At 48.8% G+C, this 26,789-nt stretch overlaps 1 protein-coding gene across 16 annotated transcripts in view; it reads right to left on the reverse strand.

The window, feature by feature from the left end:
• The window catches only part of ADGRB1 (adhesion G protein-coupled receptor B1), a 285,104-nt gene that overhangs the window by 77,994 nt on the left and 180,321 nt on the right, over positions 1–26,789 (reverse strand). For 13 of the 16 annotated variants that reach the window (XM_039714252.1, XM_039714243.1, XM_039714238.1 and 10 more), the window contains one exon: positions 8,187–8,328. In XM_039714252.1, the coding sequence (XP_039570186.1) occupies positions 8,187–8,328 (142 nt within the window). The remainder of the gene's footprint in view (positions 1–8,186; positions 8,329–26,789) is intronic. The other 3 variants (XM_039714220.1, XM_039714316.1, XM_039714307.1) reach the window with 1 other exon arrangement.

Genomic DNA, 26,789 nt, shown 5'->3' on the forward strand with positions numbered 1-26,789 from the left:
GACTTCCACCCCACGAGCCCATGAAACCCAGCCTCCAGCACCCACTCGTTACCATTTTCAAACAAGCCCCTTTGTGATGCTCCCACGCCGTCCTCCTGCCTTGGGAGAAGCTCCCTGAGCACCCAGAGCTTCAAACCTCCCCTGTGAAGCTCTGCCTGGTGCAGTGCCCACAGCCCAGCCCTGGCAGATGTGACCACCTTGCCATGACTAACAACCTCGTGATGTTTACACGGGCCCCCATGCCCACCCCCGTCCCCGCCCCCATCCCGGCATCCTGGGGTTCCAGATGGAAAATTCAGCTGAATTTCCCACACTGCTGGGTCAGGGTGGTTTTGTGGCTCAGAGCTGAGCAGGCTGGAGTGGTGCTCTCACAGCTGAAGCCTCTCCCTGGTGGCACAAACTGCAGGTTGTAAATATGAGATGACAGCGGATCGACAGCTACAGGTGGAAGTGGGGAAGTTGTGGACAGACTCGATGATTTTTGGCTTTCCCACCTGCCTCTAGCCCACTCCTTCCCCTCCCACCAATGTGCTGCCTCTCTGCCATGTTCCTCTCTTTTTACACAGCAAGGCACAGACACCAAGGGGATCTACATCACAGAATTCCAGGTAAGAGAGTGGAAAAGACCTGACGAGCTCAGCTCACGCCTCAGCCTGATGCCAAACCATCAAAACCACCCCCAGCCTCTTCAAGGAAACCTTTGCTGATGGAGTCTGGGCTCTTGACTATCCCTGCAGTCAGAAGGTTTTCCCTTGTGCCTGAATTAAATCTCTCACTCTGCAATTTGAGCCCAATCCCCAGCAGACACAGAAAGCAGATTATTCCCTTTCCACAGCCACCTTCAACCCTTTTGAAGATTATCACCCTCTTTCCCCTCAGCCTTTTTTCTTTGAGGGAAGAGCCAAAATGTCTCACAGAGCTCAGCCACCGGTGTGGCACCAAACATCTCTGACACATCATCCTCTCCCACACGCCCTCCCACACTCTGGGCCGTGCCAGTCATCCTGCCTGGACCCAGAGCAGAGCAATTCCAGGCAGGTAACGCTCACGCACTTGGTTCACATTTCTGGCCCTCAAATCTGCTCACAAGTGAGGCTGAGCGCTGCTTTCCAAGCTCTTAGGAAAGGGGAAAGTGGGAATTGGGAAGACCCTGGTGTCCTGGCTTAAATCCACACCTCCTTAGCAGAGCAGTAAGCTGTGGCAGGGTAACAGGGCAGCTGTCACACTTGCTAAGCTGCCTTCATGGCAACGAGCCATTAAGCACTGCAGCTCAGAATGAGCACCAAACCCCTCAGGAATGCCTGGACATGCAGCATCCCAGGCATTCTCCGTGAGGCTTTAATCTGAGCTGAAGACAGGGGACCAACCCCAGCCCTGCTCTGCTCCTGGGGTCACTTGGTTAATGCCAGCGCCGCTCTCGCCTTTCCACCAAAGGGTGAATTTGGCTCGGCATTACTCACGCTCCAGCACTGAATCCCACAACGGTTTTAAGCTCCCAGCCACTTGATCCTGCTCCTCTCCCACGTCCCCTTCAGATGGAGAGATAGGGGAGGGTGATGCAGCATTTGCCTGCAGAAGAGTCCCTGCCAGGGCTGCGCCGAGCTCCAGCTCCGGCTGGCGGGGGCCGAGCCGCAGCCCCACGCTGCTGCAATCCCACCAGCTGGAGTTTTGTCAGGAGTTAAAGACCTGGGTGAATCCACCAGCGCTGAGCAGGAGCTCGGGGAGGGAAGCTGTCAGCTGGGAATATCTCCCCAAGTACCCAAAGGATCGACAGACAGCGAAATCCGCAGACAGCCGCCAAGGAGGTGGGATGCTGGATGACTGCTTATTATGCTGAGCCAAATCCTCCTATTATTACCTCCTGTGCTACCTGTCTTCTTCTAATATATTCAAGTGTTGTCTCTGCTAGAAGCACAGCACAGCGCTGAGAGGGAATTCCTATCCCACTCGTCTCTCATGCCTTGCCTGTGTATGTTCCAATATCAATCATTTATTTGCTAATGGGATCTTTTATTAGGTATCTGTGTATGGCACACAGCAGTGGCAATCTCCAGTCAATTCTTCCAGCAGAAAAACAAACCCTGGCTGCCTCTGGCACCTGGAGCACACCACAAGCTCTGTCACTGATCCCCCTCCTCTTAAAACCCAGCATAAATCACCTGTACATCAACCCCAGGTCCTCTTCAAACTCAAATGAGATTTAGCCCGAATTTACTCTGCAACACAAACTGACAGACCCCACGTCAGTGACAGAGCAACCCTTTAAAACCAGGTGATTTCCAGCAAAGCAAAAACGCAGGGACAAAATCCAGTACTTTCTGTTAAGAGGGCACTTTGGAAAAATAATGGACTTCTCTCAAGAGGGGGTTTGGCTGTGGGCTGGCAAGTTTGGCCCCCTAAGAGCATCACACATCCTGTCTCCTCCTTAATCACATTAAGACAGAGAGTAGGAGGGGAAAACTGTCTGCCCAGCTGGTTCCTACCCTGTCTTCTCCATTCTGTCCACGCCTGCTGAAACTCAGGAGGGCTAAACTGGATTTAGTGGAAAGAGCTTCCCTGCTGAGCACAGCAAAGAGCAGCCCGTGATTTACAGAATCACCAGCTTGCTCCTACAGGCTGCCACGGACCTCGGGGAAAAGCACCCCAGAGAAAACACAGCAGCTGCTCCCGCTGTGGAGCAGGAGATGGGCAAAGCCCAGAAATCCCCAGCAGCACTTAGACCACATCTTTCCCCAATCCCAGCACGGAGATCTCCTGGGATGAGCAGGAGTCCAGCTGGAGCGGCCCTTTGCCACTCCCACCTTGGCACCTCCGCACCCGGGGAGAGTTCAGTGGCAACAGAACAAATCCCCAGGAAATCTTAGGCAACATTTCCAGCTCAAGAGGCACAATCAGCTCCTAAGAGACACTCTACACGCAGCAGCATCCTGGAGAGGACAGGGTGATTGCAGGAAGAGGTGCCAGCAGCGCGAGCGCGGGAGCTCGCAGAGGATTTGGACCTCAAAAGCCCAAATGTTCGTGGCTCAGCAATGTTCACCCTGGCACAGCTCCTGCCAAGCGGGCAGGAGGAGGCTCCTAATGCTCTGTCAGGGAAATGACAGCACTTGGTGCTTCCTGGAGCACCCTTCAGGCTCGGGGCGCTGTGCAAATGTGGATGCACAGAGCCCGGGATGTCACCTGCAAGGGTGCTGCAGCTGGAGAAAGGGAAGCAGAAAGCAAGGAAGTGTTCAGCTCAAGGTCACAATTTCACTGACAGGCACAGAAAAGCTCTGGCTGTAGCCTCAACAACACATCCAAATACACCAAACCCTTTCCCATATCCCCAAACCTGACCAGAGTTTGATGTCTCAAAGCCTGGCGAAACTGAAAACTTCCCTTCCTCAGAAAAGTCCAATTTTTGAATCAAAGAGTTAAAGTTGCAGAAAAAGCAGAACCAATATTAACTAAGCCTGGTAACTGTTGTGAACATGAGAACTGTCAGTTCCCAAAGTATGCAAAAGGCATTGTTCTCATCCAGACTCCAAATTTCACATGATAAATGATGGAAGAATATAAATGTTAAAATGTTCACCTCCAAATGGAGTTCTCCAGTCTTATCTAAATAAAACTGCTATAATTTTCCATCAAAATGTTGTCAGAATTGCTACACTCTTACAAAATATTTTATTCATAACATCAACTTTTTTTTTCTTTTTTTTTTTCTGCTGGGAAACCTGGATCTCCTCCCTGTGGAAGAGAGGCCTTACAGAATTTTAGGAGCTTAAAATAACCCACCTTGTGTGTGTGCACTGTCCATGAAGTACAGAGAGCTCCTGCAGCACAGGACAATCTTTTCAGGGGGAAGATCCTCAGGACACAACAAGATCTTTGAAGGTCCCTTCCATCCCAGAATGGGAGGTTTTGAGGGACAAAAAAAAGAAGTCTTGTGGGTTTACAGAGGAGCTTTATCCCCATGGATAAGAAGCACACCAGGAAAGGTGCTTCCCATTCTTGCAAACTGGAGATAACACTGAACAAAGCATCCTGCTACATCCTGGGATATAAATCCTGGAATCATTCAGGCTGGAAAATATCTCTGAGATCATCAAGTCCAACCATCAACCCAACACCCAAGTGCCACATGCACATATTTCTTGAACACTTCCAGGGTTGGTGACTCTACAACTTCCTTGGGCAGCCTGTTCCAATGCTTGACAACTCTTTCCTTGAAGACATTTTTTCCTTTTACCCAATCTAAACCCCCACTGGTACAACTTGAGGCTGTTTCCTCTCATCTCAGCACCCAGGCCAGCTCTGCTACAAAAAAACCCATAAAACTCAACAGCCGCTGGTTTTGTCTGTCAGAAAACACCAACATGGAGGTGAGATGTCCCAAAAACTCAGTGCAGACATAACAAAATCAGCACCCCTACAAGTTCTTGCCACCAGCTCCGAATCCTCATCAAGCCTAGGAATGAGAGGAGAGCTCAGATGCCTCTCTCTGATCAGTTTTCTGCAGGCAGGACCCATAAGGAGGGGGAGAGACAACAAAGATGTATTTGTCAAGTTTTACTCCAGCCCTAAGGGCTGCATAAATCACAGAACCATCAGTCTGGGTTGGAAAGGACTTCAAAGATCATCCAATTCCAACACCCTGGCTGGACAGAGACACTTTCCACCAGACCAGCTTTCCCAAAACCCCATCCAAGCTGTGCTTAACCAAGCTTTAAAGCTTGATTGACTTTACAAAGGCCAAGCACAAGGTGGAAGGCAGCAAAGACAACACGAGCCAAACTCAGATGAGACAACCAAAGAGTGAAAGGCTTTGCTGCTCATCCTCAGGCTCCTGCTCTACTTCCCACCTCCAAAAACTGCCAAAATACATTGAAAAAATGACCACCTCAAGCATCACATGTAGCTCTGTGGTTTCCTTTTGCTCTCATTCTCTGTCAGCACTGCTACTGTGCAGGTGTAGCACCACAGGCATTGCCCTGCCAAGACAGGCAGGGTATAAAGCTAAAACAAAAAGACACTCCCAAAATGCTTGTCTGCGCTCCCTAATTTAAGAGGTTTTAATCTTTCACAACAGTCAAACAGCAGTTGTGCCAAATCAGGGCATGAGGCTGCCTCTGTCAAGTGGAAATAGCAGGGGAAATCAAACACACATCTGAACTCCAGCTTTTGAGCTGGATCCGAACAGCTCCATCACGGTTTAGGGATGTCTGTCTCCCAAATTGACTCAAAATACAGCACTTTCAGCCTCAGCTTCACTGAAATCAAGGAAAACTGCTTCCTTTCCCCACTACACCAGCAACTCTCAGGTCCCAGCCCAGGCAAGCTGTCCTTGGCCAGTCCGAATCAGCAGCAACACTCATCCCAAAAGCATTTTTTCCACTGCAAAGGAGCTGTGCCCATACCAGAGTTACAAATATTTCAAGCTGCCAGGGCCAAAGGCTCCAGAAGGGAGATTTATAGCAATAAATAATATTAATGACACAGGCGGACGGAGCTTCTTGTCCTGAGAGCTCCAAAGGCACATGAAAAACTGCACCATAAATGTCACCACCGCAGACACCAACGATGACGAGATGCCACCTCTGGGGACGGGAGGCAACGTGGGCTTGTTCAAAATGAGATTTGGGGAGAAAAGCGAGGGAATGAGGAGCTGGATGAGCACAGCCATGCTGGCTCACAGGACAGGCACAGGCAGGAGATGGGTCCCAGCTGGTTCAGCCATGGTGGTGCTCCCCATCATCATCACCATCAAACCCTTGGACTGGCTCAGCTGGGGGATTCAGGAGATATCCAAGCCCCACTTCTCCCCCCAGCACAGCCAAAGGACTCATCCTGATGCTCTCAAGGCTGGGAAAAAATGAGCTGGGGAAAACATAACCCAAACAGCAGCCAGAGGAGTTGGAAAGAGGGCAAAAGAAGCAATTCTAGGCCTAAACCCCAAAGGAGCAGCTGCAAGTTTAGTTGCAGATATAATGAAACATGCCTGGGGCAAGGAAGCTGTATCCTCCTGCAGTCAAGCCCACTCTCAAATGCAAAAATACTTGCAGGGATGATAAAGGGCTGACACCCATCCTGTGTTATCCAGATAACACCCAAACACCTGGAGCTGATGGAGCAGCAGCACCTGGCCACAGCAAATTAACCATTTTTTCCCCAGGTTGATTAATTAAATTATATCAAGCAGTGTGTGAACATAAAATCTACATAAGAGAAACTTCTGCTTTAGCCAAGGCAAAGATTGCCTTTGCTTTTCCCACGCTGCCTGATCCTCTGCCCACTTCCAGAAGATGGATCAGCAGAGGACCTTCACCAGCAGCTCAGCTGCACATCTGGGCTCGCTTCACTCCAGGCTTTGCCTTAGAAGCCTCCCTGCAGCAGAAATTTATTTTCCCCAGCCATGCAACCACCCAAAACTTTGTCAGGATATCTTGGAGTCCTTCCCATGCAGGGCAGGGCTCACTAACTGATCACAACCTCTGGAGTCAGACCCTAAAGCTGCTGGAGCTTGGGGTGAAGGGTGAAGCCCTTCACAGCCCTGCAAGCCCCAAGGGCAGGTGACAAATCCCACCTGGCTCACCTCAGATCACCCTGCCTACCTCGAGAAGGTTGGAAACTCTCCCGGAGAGCACCAGCCCAGCAGCTGCTTCCCTGCCCGCTTGGATTATGGTGGCAGGACAAGGAAACAGCCCAAGGAAGGAGACTGGGTACAGGGATGCCAGGACTGATGCAACCAGCTGCTTCCAGAGCCCTTCCAAGCGGGAACACACTCCCAGTCCTACCTCTGAGCATCCTGCACCCAGAATATCTCTACCTGAGATCACAGAGTTGGTGCTTTGTCCAGAGGAGCCCAAAAGCTGCTCTGCCCAAGAGCCCAGAGCCCATTTCCCAGCCCTGTGGTGGCCGGGCCTGCTCGGGGCCCAGGCAAACACAACCAACACTGTGTCTTTAAAACCACTTCAGTGCAGATGTTGTTTCCATGGTAACTAGTGGACCAAATACATTAGTGTTTCTAATAATAAACCAAACCTTCATCTTGGAAAATGTGATCCCCCCTCTCCCTTTACCACGCTCACCCTTCCTTTCTTCCTCTCCCCTCCCCTTTTGCCGAATTAAGCCAGCATTTAACAAGCAAGCCATAATTAGTAAATAATTGCAAGGGCCCAGTAACTCCCAGTGCCCAGGCAGATGGAGAAGCTTTAGGTGGAGGAGGGGGTGGCTTTGCTCTGTGAACCTGGGAACTGTCCAAAAAGGGATGAACTACTTAAAAAAAATAAAAGAAAGAAGGAAAGAACAACAAATTCAAAAGCACAAGGTGGAAGAGAGGAGCCTGAGAAGCGTCTTTTGACCACCCCAGCGCTGTCTTGAGTGCCCTGGCACCCTCCCCGTGCTCTGACTCAGGGTGCAGCCGCCCAGCGATAATTTCTAGGAATCTCGCACTTTTTTTTTTTTTTTTTTTTTTTTCCCGGAGGCTCCGTCCGAGACGCGGCACCGACTTCGCGTCCCCGACAAGCGGCCAAAACTTCACAACTCCTCCCCTCCACGCTCCCCCGATTCCAGAGTGGGAACCCCGCCACAAACACACACACACACACACACCCCAAAACTGCGCGGGGCAGCGGGAAGGACGCCGAGGCGGGGATGGAGACAGGCGGGGAGGGAGACAGGCGGGGAGGGAGGCGGAGCGGGGCGATTCCGCCCCCCCAAAAAAAAGCCACGTGCGGAAGATTCCGTGCGTGGGGAGCCCACGGCAGCGAGCGCGCCCGCGGGGGCCGGAGGCTCCCCGCACTTAGCGGGATCCACGTCCCAGGGCACGGCGCAGGGAGGGAAGGATGGATGGGGAGGGCGAGGGGAGCAGCGCGGCGGCACCCGCGGTGTCCGCGCGTGTGCGTCCCCAAAGCTGCGGTCAGGGTCGGGGGGAAGGGGAGAGGAAGGACGGCGGGGAGGGAAGGGGGAGGGTTATGCAAAGCCTCACGCTGTGTCGCCACGGTCCCGGTGACACCGGACTGCAGCAGCAGCAGCGGCAGCGGTGGCGGCAGCGCTCGGGGCTGTCCCCGCGGTACCCGAGAGCCGCACGCCGGGGATGCTCCGCTGCATCCCGGGCGCGTCCCCTTCCCTCCCGCCTCATTCCGCCCTGTCCCCCGCGTGTCCCCGCGCCTCGCCGGCCCTTCCGCTCCTCCCTCCGCGGGACTCACCATGTCGGGGCTGAGCTGGGCTAAGATGGCGAAGGCGGAGAGCCGGTCACACAGGCACTTGGTCCGGGAGGCGTCGAGCGGGACCGTTCGGCAGCCGCGCCAGGACCAGGCGCCGGGCGGAGAGGCGGAGGCGGAGGCTCTGCTGGAGGGAGGAGAGCAGGGAGGGAGGGACGGGGCGGCGGAGCGGGGAGAGAGGGAGAGCGGCCGTCAGGGCGGGCGGGGAGCGGGCACCGCGCCCCCCGCCGCCCCCATCCCACCAAGCCCCCAGCGGAGCTGCGTCTCCATCCTGCTCCTGCTGCTGGTCCGTCCGCGGCTCCCCCGCCTCGCTGTGACCCCTCCATCAACCCCACAGATGTGGACGGCCCCCCTGCAGCCCCCCGGGCTGCCCGGTCTCACGATCGCCCTAACCCTATAGCCCTGCCCCACATATCCCACACACACCCCCCTAACCCTATAGCCCACCTATCCCACGTGTGCACGCATAACTGCACAGCCTCATCCCACACAGCCACCCCATGGATGCATAACCCTAGAGCCCTGCCTCACATATCCCAAATACACCGTCCTGACCCTGTAGCTCTGTCCCACATATCCCATATACACCCCCCTAACCCTATATCCCTGCCCCACATATCCCATATACACCTCCCTAAGCCTTTAGCCCTGTCCCTCATGTCCCATGTAAACCTTCCTGACTGTATAGCTCTTTCCCACATATCCCATATACACCTCCTTAACCCTATAAACCTGCCCCACATATCCCATATACACCTTCCTAACCCTGTAGCTCTGTCCTTCATATCCCATATAAACCTTCCTAACCCTATAGCTCTGTCCCACATATCCCATATACACCCCCCTAACCCTATATCCCTGCCCCACATATCCCATATACAGCTCCTTAACCCTGTAGCCCTGTCCCACATGCTGCATATAAACCTTCCTGACTGTTTAGGTCTTTCCCACATATCCCATATACACCTCCCTAACCCTATAACCGTGCCCCACATATCCCATATACACATCCCTAACCCTACAGCCCTGTCCCACATGTCCCATATACACCCTTTTGCCCCTAAGACCCTGTCCTACTTGTCCCACATGCACCTTAACCCTACAACCCTGCCCCACATACCCCATATACACCTTCTTAACCTTATATCCCTTTCCCACTTATCCCATACACACTTTCTCAGCCCTGTGCCCAGTCCCACGTATGCCATATACATTTCTTTAAGCACTTGTTCCATACACACACCCCAAACCCCACAGCTCTGCCTCATTTATCCCACATACCAATGCACAACTTCCCACCAGCACGTGCATGCACAACCCCAAAGCCCTGTGACACCCACCATATTGATCCACGTGTGGGACACATGGGTAAATAATCCCACTGCCCTGTCCCTACACAACCTGGACACACCTCCCCATCCCTACAGCCCTGTTCCACATTTATGGATGTAACACTATGGTCCTAAAATACACCTCACTGCCCCCACAGCCCCATCTCTCACCCCATATACCCCCAACCCCCTGCTCCACACCCCATACAGATGTGTATTGACTTCCCCCAGCCATGGGAACCCCAATTCACAGCTTCCCCCCTCCCTTGTTCCTTTTCCAAAGGCCAGGCCAGGACCCTCCTGAGCCCATCCCCACATTCCCAGAGCTCTGGGCATGGCAGGGATGTACCTCCCTCATGGCCAGAGGGACCTGAAGACACCAAAGGGACAGATCCCTGCTTTCTCCTGGCATCCTTTCAGCCTGGGGAAAAGCAGCAGAATGGGGAAGGGGCCATAGATGGGGAAGTCTCCATGGTCTTCATCCCACAGGTGGGGTGTTTTCATCACCATCAGGAAAAATTATTGCAGCCCCGTCTCTGTGTGAGCACAAGGGGTGAAACCAGGGAAAAGGGGCATCAGCTGCTCTGCCTCATGTGCTGGGACAGTGGGGACCCAAAAACTGCTGTCATTTTCCACCCATTGCTTCTGTGTCTTGTCCAGTCCTATCTCCTGGGATATGGCCACTCAGGGAGTGCAGAGGCAGAGAGCAAGGGCAGAAATTCAATAGATGGGGAGAAGGTCAGCACCCCTGTGCACAGCCTGGGCTTCACAGGAGCCTGAGACAGGATGTGGAGGCAGAGCAAAAGGGCCATCTGCCTTCACTGGAGGGACATGGGGAAAGATGTCCCATCTCCCCAGCTGACCATCCTCAGAGGAGAGACAGCAACGCCAGCAGCAAGCCCATGGCAGCTCCAGATGGAGCCAAGCTGCTCAGCAGCCCCAGGTGCACCACAGATGGCCTGGACAGCTCTGTGCTGCTGCTCCAGAGACCTGCCCTGAGTCACAGACAAGTTCTTTGCAGGTCTCGATCCGGTGCAGGCTCTGACCTGCTCCTCACACGATGATTCTGAGCCTCCCTCCATGTCCCTGTGCCACCGTGGCCTGGGTGACAGAGCATGTCCTGCTCTCAGTGTCCACTCAGATTCTGTTCAGCATGTGGCACTGAGCCTCCCTGAATTATTTCTGGTTTGGGTTAGAGTACTGTTCATAGTTAAAAAAATAAAAATCATAAAAAACCCAAATTAATTTTACTGTAGAAGTTATGGGCAATACACAGAACTTTTTTTTTTCTGGTGCTTGTCCACATTTCTAAATGTCTGGACCCTACTAAAGGTCTGAATTTCCCAGCCCTGAGAGTGTCCAAGGACAGGTTGGAGGTGTTTGGAGCAGGGGTTTGGGGCAACCTGGTCTAGTGGAAGGTGTCCCTGCCCATGGCAGGGGGTTGGAACTAAATAACCTTTAAGGTCCCTTCCAACCCAAACCATTCTGTGATCCCATGGTTCTCCATCCATCCATCCATCCATCCATCCATCCATCCATCCATCCATCCATCCATCTCATGATCCATCCATCCATCCATCCATCCATCCATCTCATGGGAAATAAATCTGTCTTCTCTGGATCAGCAGCTCTTCACATGATTTTCTCTAAGCTGTCACATCATCTCTTGGAGGCTTTCAGACCCTGGCATTGTTCTTTGCTCTCTTTCATGCACCCTCTGACATCCCCCAACACCCTTTTTGGAAGGGACCGAGAGATGCAAGGCCAGTGTCATGGGAACTCTGAATTCTGTATTCACCCCTCTACGTGCTGCTCGTATTTCCAAGATCTGCATTATTGAGTTGTTCTGTTTATCCACTGTCACCGAGAAAAATGCCTTATTTATGATGTGTACAAATAATGACAAATTCCCAGACTCCAACAACCAGCTCTGTATTCTCCTAGAAAGTATTAATTTAGCGCGACAAAAATCTATTTTCCATAAGTTGATTGCTATTAATGCCTCTGTTTTAATGAGCATGCTATTATTCAATTATAATCATAATATTACCCACAATCCCTAAATTTTTGGATACTGTTTCAGATGGATGTTGTGCCTAAGACAGATGTGAGGCTGCTGTGCTTACACACACATGCTCCTCTCTCCGGATTAGATTTGGGGAACTCTTCTACTTTTCCTAAAGAGCAACGATCCCAAATTAGTCTTAACCTGCTCTTTTAAAACCCTTGCGTTCCAAATTGCTCTGTCTTGTTACTCTTGCACACATCTCACTTTGCTGGATGATGTATAGCAGGTTTTCCAGCTGCTGGTGTAATGAAAAGTATTTCATTAGGCTGGGATGTGGATTAAGGAACCAGGCTCTCTTCCAATTACAGAATACAGGCGTTTATTGAAATTCCTGCATTATTATAAATAAATCTGTCATTTCGAGCTAGTAACAAACCAATACCATCAGGATTTATTATGGGTTTAGTAGACTCTGAATTTTGCTTTTTATTCATCTTTCCTGGTCTGAAGAATAAAATTCCTACACTTTTCCTTTTTTTTTTCCCTTGTATTTTTCAAGCTTTTACTTTCCCTCTATAACAGACTGTAGTGTTGTTTTGTTTTTTTGGGTTTTTTGAAGATATTTTGAAGATGCATTTTTCTTGTGGTTTGGTTTTGGTTTTTTGTTTGTTTGTTTGTTTGTTTGTTAGCTGCTGGGTTTTTTAGTGCTTTTTTTCGTTTATGGGTTTGAGGATATCTAGAAAACTGCTTTTAAAAGGCTCTTAATCATAGAATTTTGGAATCATAGAATGGTTTTGGAAGATCATCTTTTTCCAGCCTCCTGCCATGGGCAGGGACACCTTCCACTAAACCAGACTGCTCAATGTCCTACCCAACCTGACCTTGGACACTTCCATGGATGGGGCACCCACAATTTCTCTGGAAAACTTGTGTCAGCACCTCTCTGCTCTCACAGGGAAGAATTTCTTCCCAATATCCCATTTCACCCTGTTCCCTGGCAGTTTAAAGCCATTCCCTGTGTCCTGTCACTCCAGCCCTTGTCCCAAGTCCCTCTCCAACTCTCCTGGAGCTCCTTTGGGCACTGGAAAGGGCTCTGAGATCTCCCTGGAGAATTCTCTTCCCCAGACTAAACATCCCCAGGTCTTCCAGCCTGTCCTTTCATCCTTAACTCTACCCTCAGCTCTTTTCTGTTTAAGCAGCCTTTCCCAACAAATAGAAATGCTCAAATCTCCAATTTTTGGAGCATCAAATTTGTGTACGTTGCCACACACAGACACCCCCTTGCCCCAAAGAACCTGAACTCTCTTCAGATGTGAGAATACATTTGCCCTCGCATCACTTCCAATCCCAAAGCCCAGCTTTACTCATTTACCAGCTTTCAAAGTACATTTTTGGAGCATCAAATTTGTGTACATTGCCACACACAGACACCCCCTGCCCCAAGGAACCTGAACTCTCTTCAGATGTGGGAATACATTTGCCCTCGCATCACTTCCAATCCCAAAGCCCAGCTTTACTCATTTACCAGCTTTCAAAGTAGACTAGGACAGATCTGGGCCATACATCAAGAGAAGTAACCTCATCCAAAAGGAAAAAAAAAAAAGGAAAATAAATCAGAAAACCAACAAGAACAGCAAACCCCAGGGAAAGTATCAGAAAACAAATAACACTCCCCAGATGCTGTGCCTGGTCTCACACTCCCATGGCAGAAAAGCTGACAGAACAGCACTGAATGCAATATCAGGATAAAATCTATCCAGGGCCAAAACCAGACTTGGCAGAGCCTGAAATCCATTTCTAGATGCACACAGAAAGTGCACAGCGATATTGAGGCAAGAAAAAAATTAAAAATTAAAATAACCACCTTTTGCTCTTCAAAGACCTGGTCTGATGCCTGCTGATTTATCCTGCTGGACTCAAAGAAAGCAACTGGATCAAAGCCATCCAGTTCTTGCTTTAAAAGCTGCTATAAATCACATAAAGGATGGGTGATGTGGATGTGCTGAGTCAGGAACTTGGTGTAAATCACCTCAGAATAAGTCCAGCTACATCTTTTAATGGGAAACGAAAATCGGCCTTCATTACTGCCAGTGATTATTAATTAATTAGTCATTAACAATCATTAAGCCACTCAAATGCTCCAAGGAACATGTCCATTCCTCTGGTTTTAATATCCTCAAAAGAATAACTTTTCTTTCATCCTTTCCTTCCTCGTTGCAGATCTCCCTAATTACCTCTTCCCATTGCCCTGCAACCCTTTGGATACGAACACCTCTGCACCTTTGGGAATGGAGCTTGGAGATGGGTTGGGAAAACCTGTTTGGAGGTGGGAGGACGTGGCAGAAGAGCCATGGGCCTCTTCTCACTGATTCCCAGTATGGATGTAGAATCCTGGAATGGTTTGGGCTGGAAGGGATCTTAAAGATCACCTTGTTCCAACCCCCTGCCACAGGCAGGGACACCTTCCACTATCCCAGGTTGCTCCAAGCCCCATCCAGCTTGGCCTTGGATAATTCCAGGAATGGGGCAGCTTCTCTGGACAATCTGTGCCAGGGCCTTACCACGCTCACAGTGGTGAATTTCATCTTTGTATCTGGTCTGAATCTCCTCTCTTTCAGTTTTAAATAATTTCTCTTTATCCTGTCACTCCATTCCCCTGTCCCAAATCTCTCTCCAGCTCTCCTGGAGCCCCTTCAGGCACTGGGACTCCAGCCCTTGGAGCATTTCCATGGCCTCCCCTAGACTCATCGAGCAGCTCCAGTCCTTCTGATGCTGGAAGACACAGAGTTGGATTTGTTCTTCCAGGTGAGGTCTCACAACAATTCCTTGAGATTTTGGGTTGTCCCATTCATGGTTTGTGGCTGTTTGAGCCTGTCCAGCACCACCTGCTGCACATCCCACACTCAGTACCACTAGGAGAGGTCTAATGGGATTTCTCCAAAGTCCAGGGAAACACATATGAGGAAGTTTGGGTCTTGCTGGTTGCAGATTCCTGCCCAGAAAGTGTTTGGTTCAACCACCAAGTATTACCAAATGCCTCATAGTTCAGTGCAGATTTGAAATCCTTAAACTCAAATTTCAAAATTCAATCACTGGATTTTGCCATCTAAAGACTATTCCACTGGCAGCAATTCAAATTACAAAGGAGATAGATTGAAAAAGGGCATGTTTCACATTTGAATGCAAAATTCATTCACTGTGGGCCTGATGAAAAGCTCTGGAAGACAATGGGCTATTAATGAACAGGTCCATAAGAGGAGGAACATTTGTGTGCCTGCCTGTAGGTTCAGGTTTCATTTGTAAAGCAGTAAAAAAGCCTTTGATTCTGCCAAAAAATACACTGGGTTTGTGCTGGGAAATCTGTGCTCAAAGCTCAGAGGCAAAGAAAAAGAGCAGATTTTGAGTTCTTCACAAATATTGAATCCAGGTACGCTAATAAGGGAATGGAATTATTTCCAGGCGGTCTCCAGAGTGGAGGCAAGAAAGAGGAAACTCTACTAAAGGGAAAACGTGGGCAGAATATTAGAGGAGAGTGTAGTCAGAGTGATTACAACCCAGTCAAAAAGGAATTGTAGAAATCCCCAAACCAGACTGGCGTAAAAAAACATTGTATGGGGAGGGTGAGCAGGGAACCTGACAAGTTGGTTCTGTCTCTAACATCCGTGGTCAGATTCATCTCCGGTGTAATTCCAATGATGCTGCACAGGAAAATGTCTCACCATATGTTACAACATGACTCTGAACATCATTTGAGCACTTGATGGGGAAAAGCAATTAAGCACTGTCTTGTAGATTTAAACAGGAGCTAAGCACATGCTTAAGGACTTTCTCAAACAGAAATGCTGCTCTGAGCAGGAATTTGCACAAATGGAAAGCTTTTGTTGTGGGAAGAGCCACGGAGCAGAGAGAGTTTTTAAAATTGGGGTAGATGTTTGAGATCTGAGAAATGCAAGGAATCTCAAGATGTTTTTTCCAACCCAACCAACTCCGTGGTTCTCTGACTGTTCTTGTTTCACGTGGGCCATTCCCCCTTCTCCAACCAGGCGAGTGCCTGGCACGGGTCCAGCTGGCAGATTGATTATTAATTTGGAGAACAAACCAGAGATGAAGTCAAAGTTAATCCTTTTTGTGGGATTCCCAAAAGCAATTTTCATTTCCAGCCAAAGGCTGCCCCAAAGCGCCTTTCAGACACTTTGGCTCTGCACAATAGCCCGGGACACAAAAAAAACCCTGCAATCATATTTCTGCAAAAAGTGTGTCAGAGTCACTGTTTGTGCAGGACCTCAGGGCTGAATTAAAGAGTAGATGGTTCCTAAGAGAAAGGGACATGAAAAGGTTTGAAGCTTTGGGAAAAAAAAATAGGCTGATTAAAAATAAAATAAAATAAATCTTTGGCTGCTGAAGCAGTTACAAAGGATCTCATGCCAGAGAGGTAAATGCTGAAATTCATTAAACACTAAGCTAAATATGGGTTTAAATCAATCTTTAACACTGCAGCTGCTTGGAATGTTTTGGAAACCCTCAGTACCAAAGCAGTGATCAGTCTTTGCTTAGTTGAGACCTTCCTAAGAACTAAATAAAACCAGAAGAACCCTTTCACAGGGGTCATTCCATTATCCAAGAGATAATTTTCCCTTTCTGTGATCAATTCACTGGTTCAAAGACAGGCTGAGCTCTCAGTTACGCTGCTGAAAATCCTGAGAGACATCTCACACATCCAGCAAGGCAGTGTAGGCTTATTGGAGCAAAACCAAACCTCCTGGAAAAAATCCTGCACTTCTGAGCCTCTGAATTTGAAATGTACCACAAGTTGGGTAAATCCATGTGGCTCAAAATGAAATCTGAAGTTCCAATGAAATAAAGGATGACCCAGCAAAATTCCCCTACATTCATTTTAGGAAGTCAAGTGTCGTTAACCTTATTTAGCTCAAAGCCAAGAAAGCCAAATGTGCCCTGGGCTCCTGGGCTGGATCCTGAGCTTGTGTCCATGATGTGGACAGGTCAAGAGAGAGCATTGCCCCCTCTGCTCTGGTGAGACCCAACCTGGAGTGCTGAATTTAGTTCTGGGATCCTCAGCACAAAAAGATGTTGGAATAAATCCAGACAAGGCCATGGAGATGCTCCAGGGGCTGGAGCCAGGCTGGGAGAGCTGGGAATGTCCATCTCCAGGGAGACCTTAAAGCCCCTTCCAGGGGCTCCAGGAGAGCTGGAGAGGGAATTTGGACAAGGGAATTGAGTGACAGGGCAAAGGAAATTATTTAAAACTGAAAAACGAGAGATTCAGACTAAATGGAAGGAAGAAATTCCTCCCTGTGAGGGTGGTAAGGCCTTGGCACAGGTTACCCAGAGAAGCTGTGGCTGCCCCATCCCTGGAAGTGTCCAAGATGAGGTTGGATGGGGCTTGGAGCAACCTGGGACAGTGGAAGGTGTCCCTGCCCATGGAATGAGATGATTTTGGAGGTTCCTTCCAACCCAACCCATTCTGTGAGAAGGAAACTGAGGCACACAAAGGAGATGTGGATGATACAGACCTATAAGAGGGCACTCACAGAACTCTGATTTTTCAAATAAGCAGTCAGTAAATGCATCCACACATCCCTTAGATGAACTTCCTGGTTTTTCTACAAAAATAATAATTTTAAAAAATTCCCAAAACACTATAAAACTTCCTGCTAAACTACTTAGATTACTCAGTTTCCTTACAAGTTTTGCTTGGCACTGATCCCCTTTTTTCACCTCTACCCCAGGAGCACAGGTCTGGCACTGAACAGAACAATATTCTATCAGTCTGAAAAGATCAATAATCAGAGCAGCAGCTATTATATAAATTAGCTCTTAAAAAAAAAAAAAAGAAAGAAAAAAAAAGAAAAAAAGAACAACCAAAAAAAAACCACACAGAAAAAAACAATGAGAAAAAAAAATGTGGAAAAGGAAGAAAAAGCATACTCTTGATCCAGATGCCTGGTGCAAGGAAAATGAAACCAGAGCAGGAATAGTAATTTGATTTTATTTTTCAGAGACCCCTAATTCAAGGTGTTTGGGGTGATTTTCAGAACTGATAGAAGCAGAATTAAGATAACAGTGATTTAAGAAAAGATTAATGATCTGTGGGAAATTAGGAATATTTGGGATTTCCTTTTTATGTATGTGTGGGAGAGAGGGACAGGAAAAGATATAAGGAGGTGACAAGCAAGCCCTTTGCCCAGCTGTGAATTCATGAGCACAGCACACTGAATTGCAGCATTTTAAGGGGAAAAGGTTACTTTCTATCTGCAAATTAGGCCCAGAAAAAAAAAAAAAAAAGAAAAAGAAGGAACAGCCCATATGCAGCCTCTAGTCTGAAGCCTTAATTAACATAAACAATGTTCAAACGCACAAAGAAATAGATATTACCATTGAAATAAAGCATATGGCTGGCTAAATACCCCGAAGATTATCTGGAGATAATCTTTTCAGGCACCAGAATGCAGCTGACGCTGAGCTCTAATGATTCTCATCACAAGGCCAGGCCATCCCACCGGAGAGGGATCTCAGCACTTCCCACCATCATCAGCCTCCTGGGCTTGCATCCTGCCTTTCAAATCCAGAGCTTGTGGTGGAGAATTAATGAGCACTTTCCGTCTTTACAACCCTGCTGCACTACTCCAGAAGAAGGCCTGGAATGCAGGAATCCTCTCTTGAAGGAGAAACTTGTGCCATGGCCTGGTCTCCAAGGAGCTGCTTCAGTCGGGGTTGTGTTGGATGGGGATTGGAGCAGCTTTGGTGGAAGGTCCCTGCCCATGGCAGAGGTTTGGAATTGGGTGATCTTTAAGGTCCTCACAACCCAAACCATTCTGTGGTTTTATGGAAGGGTGGGATGGGGGAGAAATTTGCCACTGGTCCCAATTTCCTTGTGATCCCCTGCCAAAGTTCTTTCCCACAGGACAGATATTTCATAGGGATGAGCACCCACAAGGGTTCCTCTGCCCCACCCAATATTCCACTGAACAATCCTGAACGTGTCAGAATTTTCGTACAGAAAATGTGACACCGTGGCCTAGGCAGAGGAGGAATGGAGAAACCAAAGGCACTCTGCCTTGTGTCCTTGGTCTCTAAATCAGAAATTTATGTGGGAATCCCTTTGAGGTGTCACAATGTTCCAAACCAGTTCAAAAGCCCCTGATCACAAAACTCAGGGGAATATTCCTTCCTGACCCATCCCTGGAAGCGTCCAAGGCCAGGCTGGATGGGGCTTGGAGCAACCCGGGATAGTGGAAGGTTCTGGGCCATGGCAGGGGCTTGGAACTGGTGGTCTTTAAGAACCCTTCCAAGCCAAACCATTCTGTGATTGAATTACCCCAGTTCTAGTGGTTGTTTAATAATTACAAATCTGGTGGCTCCCACAACACCTAGTTAGGATCAGAACTTGAAGTATCATAAGGTAGGTTTTTTATTTGTTTTGGTTTTGAGGTGGTTTTTTGTTTATTTGTTTGTTTGTTTGGGGTTTTTTTTGTGTTTTGTTTTTTGGTTTTTGTTTGGTTTGGTTTGGGGTTTTTTTTCTGTAAGGTATATTTGAAATCTATTTGTCCTGTGTATTTTTTTTTCCTTTAAAAGAATGACATTTTCCAGCTCCTCTACAGAACCCTGTGAAAAGCTCCCTATTATCCCTTGGCTTCATGGCTTTAAGAAGAAAAAAGAAAATAATTCTCATATTTAGCCACACTGCAAACTGTGCTATCATCAGGTCAGCTCATGGCGGTGGCTGCAGAAGATGACCTTGGACTGCTTCCATGGAATCATCACATCATGGAATTGTTAAGGTTGGATAAGATCCTTAAAATCATCAAATCCAACCATCAACCAGCACCATGTACACTACTAAACCACCTCCTCAAGTGCCACATCCACACATTTTTTTTACCTCTTCCAGGGATGATGTCTCCACCACTTCCCTGGGCAGCCTTTTCCATTGTTTGACCACCCTTTCCATGAAGAAATTTTTCCAAATATCCAAAATCTCCACTTGGTGCAACTTGAGGCTGTTTCCTCTCGTCCTTTCATTTGTAACCTGGGAGAAATATCTGACACCCACCTCACTACAATCTCCTTTCAGTCTATTTCCACAACAGAGCAACAATTTATTCACCCAAGGCTTTATCCTCTGCTCTTAAATTTCTTATTGTTATCCAGAGCCAAAAACACCTTTACAGTATTTCTGGAATCCCTTCAGTGTAAGAAATCCAGTCTGTAACTCCTAGATTAGGAGCTATGAGTAAGATTGCAAATAAGATTTATAAATAAAATAAAAATTGTGTAATATTGTAAATAAATTTTATAAATAAGATATATTTTGGGCTAAAGCTGCCGCTTTGGATCTTTTCTGCTACCAGAGTATCAGAACAATAAAAATGATAAAATCATCAAATAGTTTGGGTGGAAAAAGATGTTTAAGTCCCACTGATAACACAGAACTGCAAAACCTACCACTAAACCATGTCCCCAAGTGCCACATCTACACATCTTTTAAATCCCTCCAGTGCTGGTGATTCAACCAATTCCCTGGTTGCCTAAGCTCATTGGATATCAAGATCACCTTGGGAAAAAGGCAAAAAGAGGAGCTTCTGTGAAAATATTGTAAGCAGAGGTTGGGACTTTCTGGAGCCGACTTTTCCACATGGAGGGAAGTGTATCAGTGGGACAAAAGGGGGATGGAAGGATGAGCAGGAGGACGGCTGTTCTCATTACCATACAGGGCTGCTTTCCAGCAGAGGACAAGGTGAGAGCAGCGAGTGATGGATCTGCCTCCCTCCCACCCCTACGTGACATTCACAGCTGCTTATCCAGGCCTTGCAGGATGCTTCTCTCCAGAGGCAGCTCCTCTGGTGTCCTTGAGCTTCCATGGAAATGTTTTGGCAGGTCCTGCATGGCAAGAACTGGAGCCAGGGCTGGGCTGTTGTCCCCTTGTTGTATCACCCTGCAGGACCCTCCTGGAACCGCCTGTTTGAGCAAACGTGTTGTGTGCATGTTCCAGCTGGACACAGAGATGTTCTGCTCACTCCCCTCAGCTTCCATGTCAGCTTTCCTGCTATAATTTCCCAATTACCACAAGATGCCAGAGACTTGGGGGCTGGTTTTGCAGTTATTCCCTCTCCAGATAGGAAGGATCAAGCTGGATCATGGCCCAGAAGATGGGACTCTGCTTTTCTGTTTAGAAAAGGATGTGGTTCCACGTCAGGAATTAACCCATAGCTGGTCCAGGCAATCCTCTTTCTCTGCCCTGAATAACAGCCAGTCATCCTATAATCACTCCTGAGAAACTGGGAAATTTTCCTGTTTTCACAGAAAACAACAATCAATGCACCCAAGGGATGAGCAGCAGCTTTGTCACATGTACTGAAAATATTCCAGGGAAAATCCTCCAAGGAACTGAATGAATTAGCAGAAACCACCATCTCCTGCACCTGGACATCGTGGTCCCACGCTCAAGCCTCGTGGGAAAGAAGGGAAGAATGGGAAAACAAGGTAGGGAATGCTTTTGCTGAGCATAGCAGGTGCCAGTAGAAATGTAGGACATTGCAGCCAGCAGTGAACGAGCTGGAAATGCTCCCTTTGGCTGCTCAAGGATGTACAAATGCACTTGGATTAAAGGCTGGGAGAGCAATGCAAACACCTGGGAGGAGATGTCTCACTCACATCCTCTGTTCTCCCATGTCCTGTTCACTGCTCAGCACTTCCAACTCCGTGGATGGCCCCAGCTGAGCCTAAAATCCCTCAGAGCCCCCAAACCAGCCCTCAGCCAGAGCTCAGAGGAGCAGAAGGATTGGCATGACCCCAACCATCACCCTGTGGTTGCTCACACCAAACCCTGGTAATGGTTTGGCGATTTTGGAATTGTCCACTTGGGGATTTTGAACCCAAAATCTCTGGTGCATGGGACTGAAAGGAGAGGGGGAGATGAATGTTTGTTGCTAGCTCTGAACAGAGTGCCTGCAAGTCTCAGCTCTGGTCCAGATCGCCTGTCCTTTGTGCCCTCTGTTTTTCAGCCTCCCCCTCTCTGAAATATCCATCTTGATGCTCTTCCCAGCTTTCCATGGCAAATCCAGGGATGGAGACAGGCAGATTGCCTCCTGTCTACCTCTAAACAGCACTTCCCAAAAGAGCAAACAAACAGTGCTGCCAACATCCCAGCCCTGTCTCCGAGAGCACAGGAGGCCCCAGGGCCAGGTTGGGAAGAAGGATGGCTCTCCTGCTACCAAAACCCCAGCTCCAGGGGATGCTGCTTCTCAGAAACCTAAATCAGAACGTTTTAATGGCTGAGCACAGGGCTAGAGGATAAAGAGACAAAGAAAAATAAATCAGGTGGATGACAGAGGGGCTGGGAATGGGAGGAGGTAGCAGACGGTAAAAGAAATTAAATCAAGAAGCAAAATTAAGGTGCTGCAGGCAAAGATGAAGATGCTGGATTAAAGATTAACCGTAACCAAGATGGAAATGTGGCCCTTTAAATGTACAAATTGCTCCAGTGCATTTCACAAAACCCACACAAATCTCCTAAGAATAAAGTTTTCACAGTTGCAGCTGTATCACAGTAACAGATATCTGGACCTAAGAACTGTGGATGGCTTCACACCATCCTATTAAAAGCAAAGGGAAGGCAGTCACCCTAAAAAACTGAAAGTTCTGCACTGACATGAAGGAGAGGGGATGCAAGCAGTTGTTAGAGAAAGATTTAGCACTTAATAAATAAGTGCAGATAAAGTTGGGGGGGGGATATTTTCAAATCACTCTGAATCCAGGGGAGCTGCTGAGCCCTTTGGGGCTGTCTGCTCACCGAGCATTTCTTAATTTATCTCCTGCCAGCCACCTCCAAAGGAATGGTGGGTGAGTTCAGGTGGGAGTGCACCTTTCACACCTGCTCCTTCACAGCCCAAAGGAAGAGACAACTCAGCCAACATCCCCATCAAAGTGGAGCAGGTGGAGCAGGTTCAGCCCTGGGCTCCAGCCCTGGGAGCAGAGGATCCTCGTCCCATCACAGCACATCAGGTTTTTGCACTGCTGCACATTCCTGTTCTGGGATCGCCTGGAGAAAGGTCTCTCATGCATTGCCACCTCCTTTTAGCACCAGCAACTCACATTTTCCACTGGAGCATCTAGGACCCTGTTCCTGGGAGAGTGAGGGGGGTGGAGGAACTGGATGAGGTCGTGAGGTTCAGTTTTTTAAACCCTGAGGTGTTTTTTTTCAAACATTTTGATGAGAGTTTCCTGGGTGACACAGACTTAGGAGCACCCACAAAAGAAGCATGGAATGTTTTGGGCTGGAAGGGGCATTTCAAGCTCATTGTAACGAGCAATGACCAAATTAGACCAGGTTGCTCAAAGCTGCATCCAGCCTGATCTTGGACACTTCCAGGGATGTGAAAGCCATGACCTGGCTGTGTGAACCTCTCCCTTATGGTACAACCCCTCTGGGACAAACACAGCCTTGAGCCTCGCTGTTCCTGGCAGGATTCCCATGAGGGGAACCTCAGGGGAACATCAAAACCAAACTCAGTGTGCACTTCAAGCCTCCAGCAGGACATCAGAGAACTCTGAGCCAGGTGAGAGTAGGACAACACAGGTACACACCCACACACAGACATGGGGATGCTGCTCTGAAGATGAAAAGGTTTAGTCAGCGTGAGCTCAGCTCGCTGCACTTTTTTCCCTGCCACTGCTTTCCTTTGGTCCTTCCTTTCCCTTTGGCCTCCTTTTCCTCTGCACACCACGAAATGAGCATTTCATGGGAGCAGAGCAGCCAAGTGAAGCTGAGCTGGCAGCTCCTTGAACGCATGGAATGCCTCCCTCGTTCCCAGCTCGAATTTCGGAAAGCAACATCTGCCTGCTCCTGAAGGTCATTTGGATCCTGGATCAGGGATGCTGCACCACCTCCTCATTGCTATGCTGTGCCTGGAGCAGCCATAAATGTCCTGTCACATGAAATGCTGCTTCATTACAAGTTTTGGGAGGGAGGGGGCAAATAAAATGCAAAGGAAATGGCAAAAAAACACTCTGGTGGGACCAGTGTGATTTCTGCTCTTATTCATGTGGGTGTAGAAAGGAATCCAGAGGTTTTGCTTTGGATTTGCACTTGCACAAGGGGAGGAAACCTGTAGGAAACTGAGATGATGCTAATGCAGTGAGGGGGCTGGCGCAGCCACGGCTAAATAAACGCTAATAAATAAATAAATGCTGGTGTTTAAGATCGCGCTGCCCCCTCTCCTTGAACACGCCGTTCCCAGCCCTCCTGGGGCTGATCTGATCTTGTCTCACCAGGGGGGTCGATGTCAACATCTCCCTGGTGGGCAGGGCCCGGGTGGATCAGAGGGAAGAGGGTGAGATCCCTCGGGAGGAGTGGGAACACAGCGGCAGTGAGGCAGCTGGATTCAGGCTGCTGGGAACGGTACCTTGGCACAGCTTGGCAGCTGTGAGGATGCAGGGATGCAGGGATGCAGGGATTCAGCAAAGCAGAGGATTGTTGCGAAGCTAGAAAACAGCAGAGCAAACTTCCCTCCTCCAGCCCACACGGGCAGGAGCTGCAGACACAAATCAAGCTCCAGACCTGCAAAGCTGGCAGAGGTTTTCCTGCAGGAAGGTTTCTCCTGCCATGCAATCCCAGTGGTTTTAAGTGGACTGCGTGACTGTGGTCGGGTTTGCTCTAATTCCTGCTTTTCTGCCATGGATGTCTGGGAGGAAGAGCACAGAGCCACAGCACCCCAGCAATTCTGCAAGGAGCAGGAATAAGGAGCAGGTGCTGAGCAGAGCGACACGGATCTGCTTGTGCTTTTCTCAGGAAAGCAGGTCACGGGGGAGGAGGGGGAGTCCTTTCTCAGCTTTGCTACTGCAAACGTGTTTAACCAAAGCCACGCTGGTACCCAAACACTCTGCCGGCCCCTCTGGAGCTCATGCAAAGAGGAATTGCTATCAAAACCTTTTAAAGCCATTTTCTGCTAAGGAAAAAGGGCTTGCAGAGATACAAGCTGGTGGAAACCTCTCTACTCCCAGCAATATTTTTTCATTAGGCTTTCTCCTCTCTCCTCCCCATCCTGCTGTGTCTCTGTACATCTGGAATCAGAAAGGACAGCGAGTTCCCCAAAAAACCCAGGCAGTGGATTTGGCTTCTATTCTATTCTATTCTATTCTATTCTATTCTATTCTATTCTATTCCGTTCCGCTCCACTCCACTCCATTCCATTCCGCTCCACTCCATTCCCACTTTCAGTGACACCCCTACCTTCAGCCACCCACCTTTCCTAAATTGGACAGATGTTGCAGCATCTGTGCAAACTCACACTCAACTGTCTGCTGTGCTTTATGTGGCGAGGTTCAGCTGAGGTGCAGTGACAGGTTTGGGAGAGCATTCATCCCAAAGGGAGTTTCTGACTTCCCACTTAGTGAGGAGATGTGGAATATTCCTCAGCTAATTAAATACTTGCCAATTATAAGGCAGCACCAATGATGACTGTGCTGGCTAAAGCAATTTTTACTGAAAAATGTCTCCGCTGTCCTGTGTGGGCTTTGCAGCATCGGGAGTGGCCTTTCCTGCAGGAATTGCTGATGGTGCAGCAGCAGGCACAGTCCTAGGGGTGAAATGTCCTTTATGCCCATCCACCCCCCCACAACCTGCCCAGCACTAAAATGCACATAAACCAGTGCCAAACACATCCATCTCTGCCTCCTCCCTTGGCAGGGTGATCATTTCAGCCCTTCCTCTGCACCTCCTGCAGACCTGAACAGATTCCCTGGGCTCTGCTTCCACACTGGAACGTCCTTCCAGAGGGAGAATGAGCTCCTACTGCTCATTGGCTTATGGTGCAGGGATCAGGATTGGGTCTGTAGCTCCCAAGATGGGAAATTCAGAAGTCCCTCTGAGCCTCACTGATATCTCATGGATTAAGCCAATAACAGCTGAATGCACTCAACCCTCCTGGCACTCTCTTTGCCAGGGCCCAGGGGAGGCAGGGAGCACGGGGATAAAGCCAGGCAGTATCACCATCACAGATGACATGCAAATGAAATCCCAGCAGGAAGCTTTTATCCTCTAGCTCAGGAGTGCTCAGTGCCAGGGTGTTTTCTCCAAAGGCCAAGCTGGCACCTGGAGCCAGGAATCTCAAATGGAGGAGATCAGATTGCAGAGGGTGGGAAAACGGAGATTCCTGCTGCTGCAGCTCCTTCCATCCCAGCCACAAAGGTGGGCAGAGGGGAATGTCCAGAGGAAGGAAGCAGATAAACATCAGAATAAGGAATAAAGGAATAAAGGAATAAACAGTTATTCTATGGCAGAGAAGAAACTTTCTGGAGCCACCAAGGAGGCAGAACAACTTGGGGAGAGTGTCTGGAAATCAAAGGGGGTCTGAGTGTGTGAAGAAAGTTGATCAGAATATTTCATTTGACACCCAGGAGTCATGAAAGGGAAAAAGTTTGGAAACCACAGTGCTAAGGTGTAAATCTGGCTGTTTTGTCCTCGGCCCCTCCGAAATGTCCCTGCCAACACTGCTGGCTCGTGAAGCAAGGTCATCCACACAGAGTGAGCAGCGAGCAGACAGGTAGGTCAGGACCAAAGGGATGAAGCTGCTGGTCCCAGCCTTCACCTGCCCAAGGGTAACAGAACTGAGCAGGAAAAGTACAGTGGATGTGACAGCTCCCACTCCATCCTCCTGTTTGATCTTCCTTTCTTTCCTGAGATGACAGGAGGTGTCAGAGTGAAGGAGCACCGCTCACAAGCTGGGGGCTCCCAGGCCACCTCTTCTGAAAGGTTTTCTGGGAAGGGAGGGAGGCCAGGAGGACAAAAATAAATGCTCCTTGGTCAGGGGACCTGAGAGCGAGTCCCCATGTTGCTCCTGCTTCAGAGCAGCAGAAAATGTTCTGAGAATTCCTGTCAGTTCTGCTGCATTTTGAAGCCGTCTCACCCCTGCAAGCCTCCAAAGCAAAGTGACACTTCTCACTGGCCAACACTGCTCCCTCCTAAACCCTCCAAAAGAACTAATCTGGGTAAAGGCAAATGTAAAAGAAAATTCAGATCTGTAAGTGACCTAGAAAAGGAATTGTTTGGTTTTTTTCAGCTCCAGTTGCAATAACAGCACACTGGAAGCTGCAAAATGCTGGGGCATGACAGTAATAGGAGTCGTGTAAGTCCTGGTTCACAGACTGCAGCAGCAGCTCTTTGCTGGAGAGAGAACAGGCAGGACAACCTCAGCTGCCTCCCAGATCCCAGGAGGAGCTGGCAGAGCTGGC

This window comes from Passer montanus, unplaced genomic scaffold (assembly GCF_014805655.1).
Source record: "Passer montanus isolate IOZ18808 unplaced genomic scaffold, ASM1480565v1 scaffold100, whole genome shotgun sequence".
Lineage (NCBI taxonomy): Eukaryota > Metazoa > Chordata > Aves > Passeriformes > Passeridae > Passer > Passer montanus.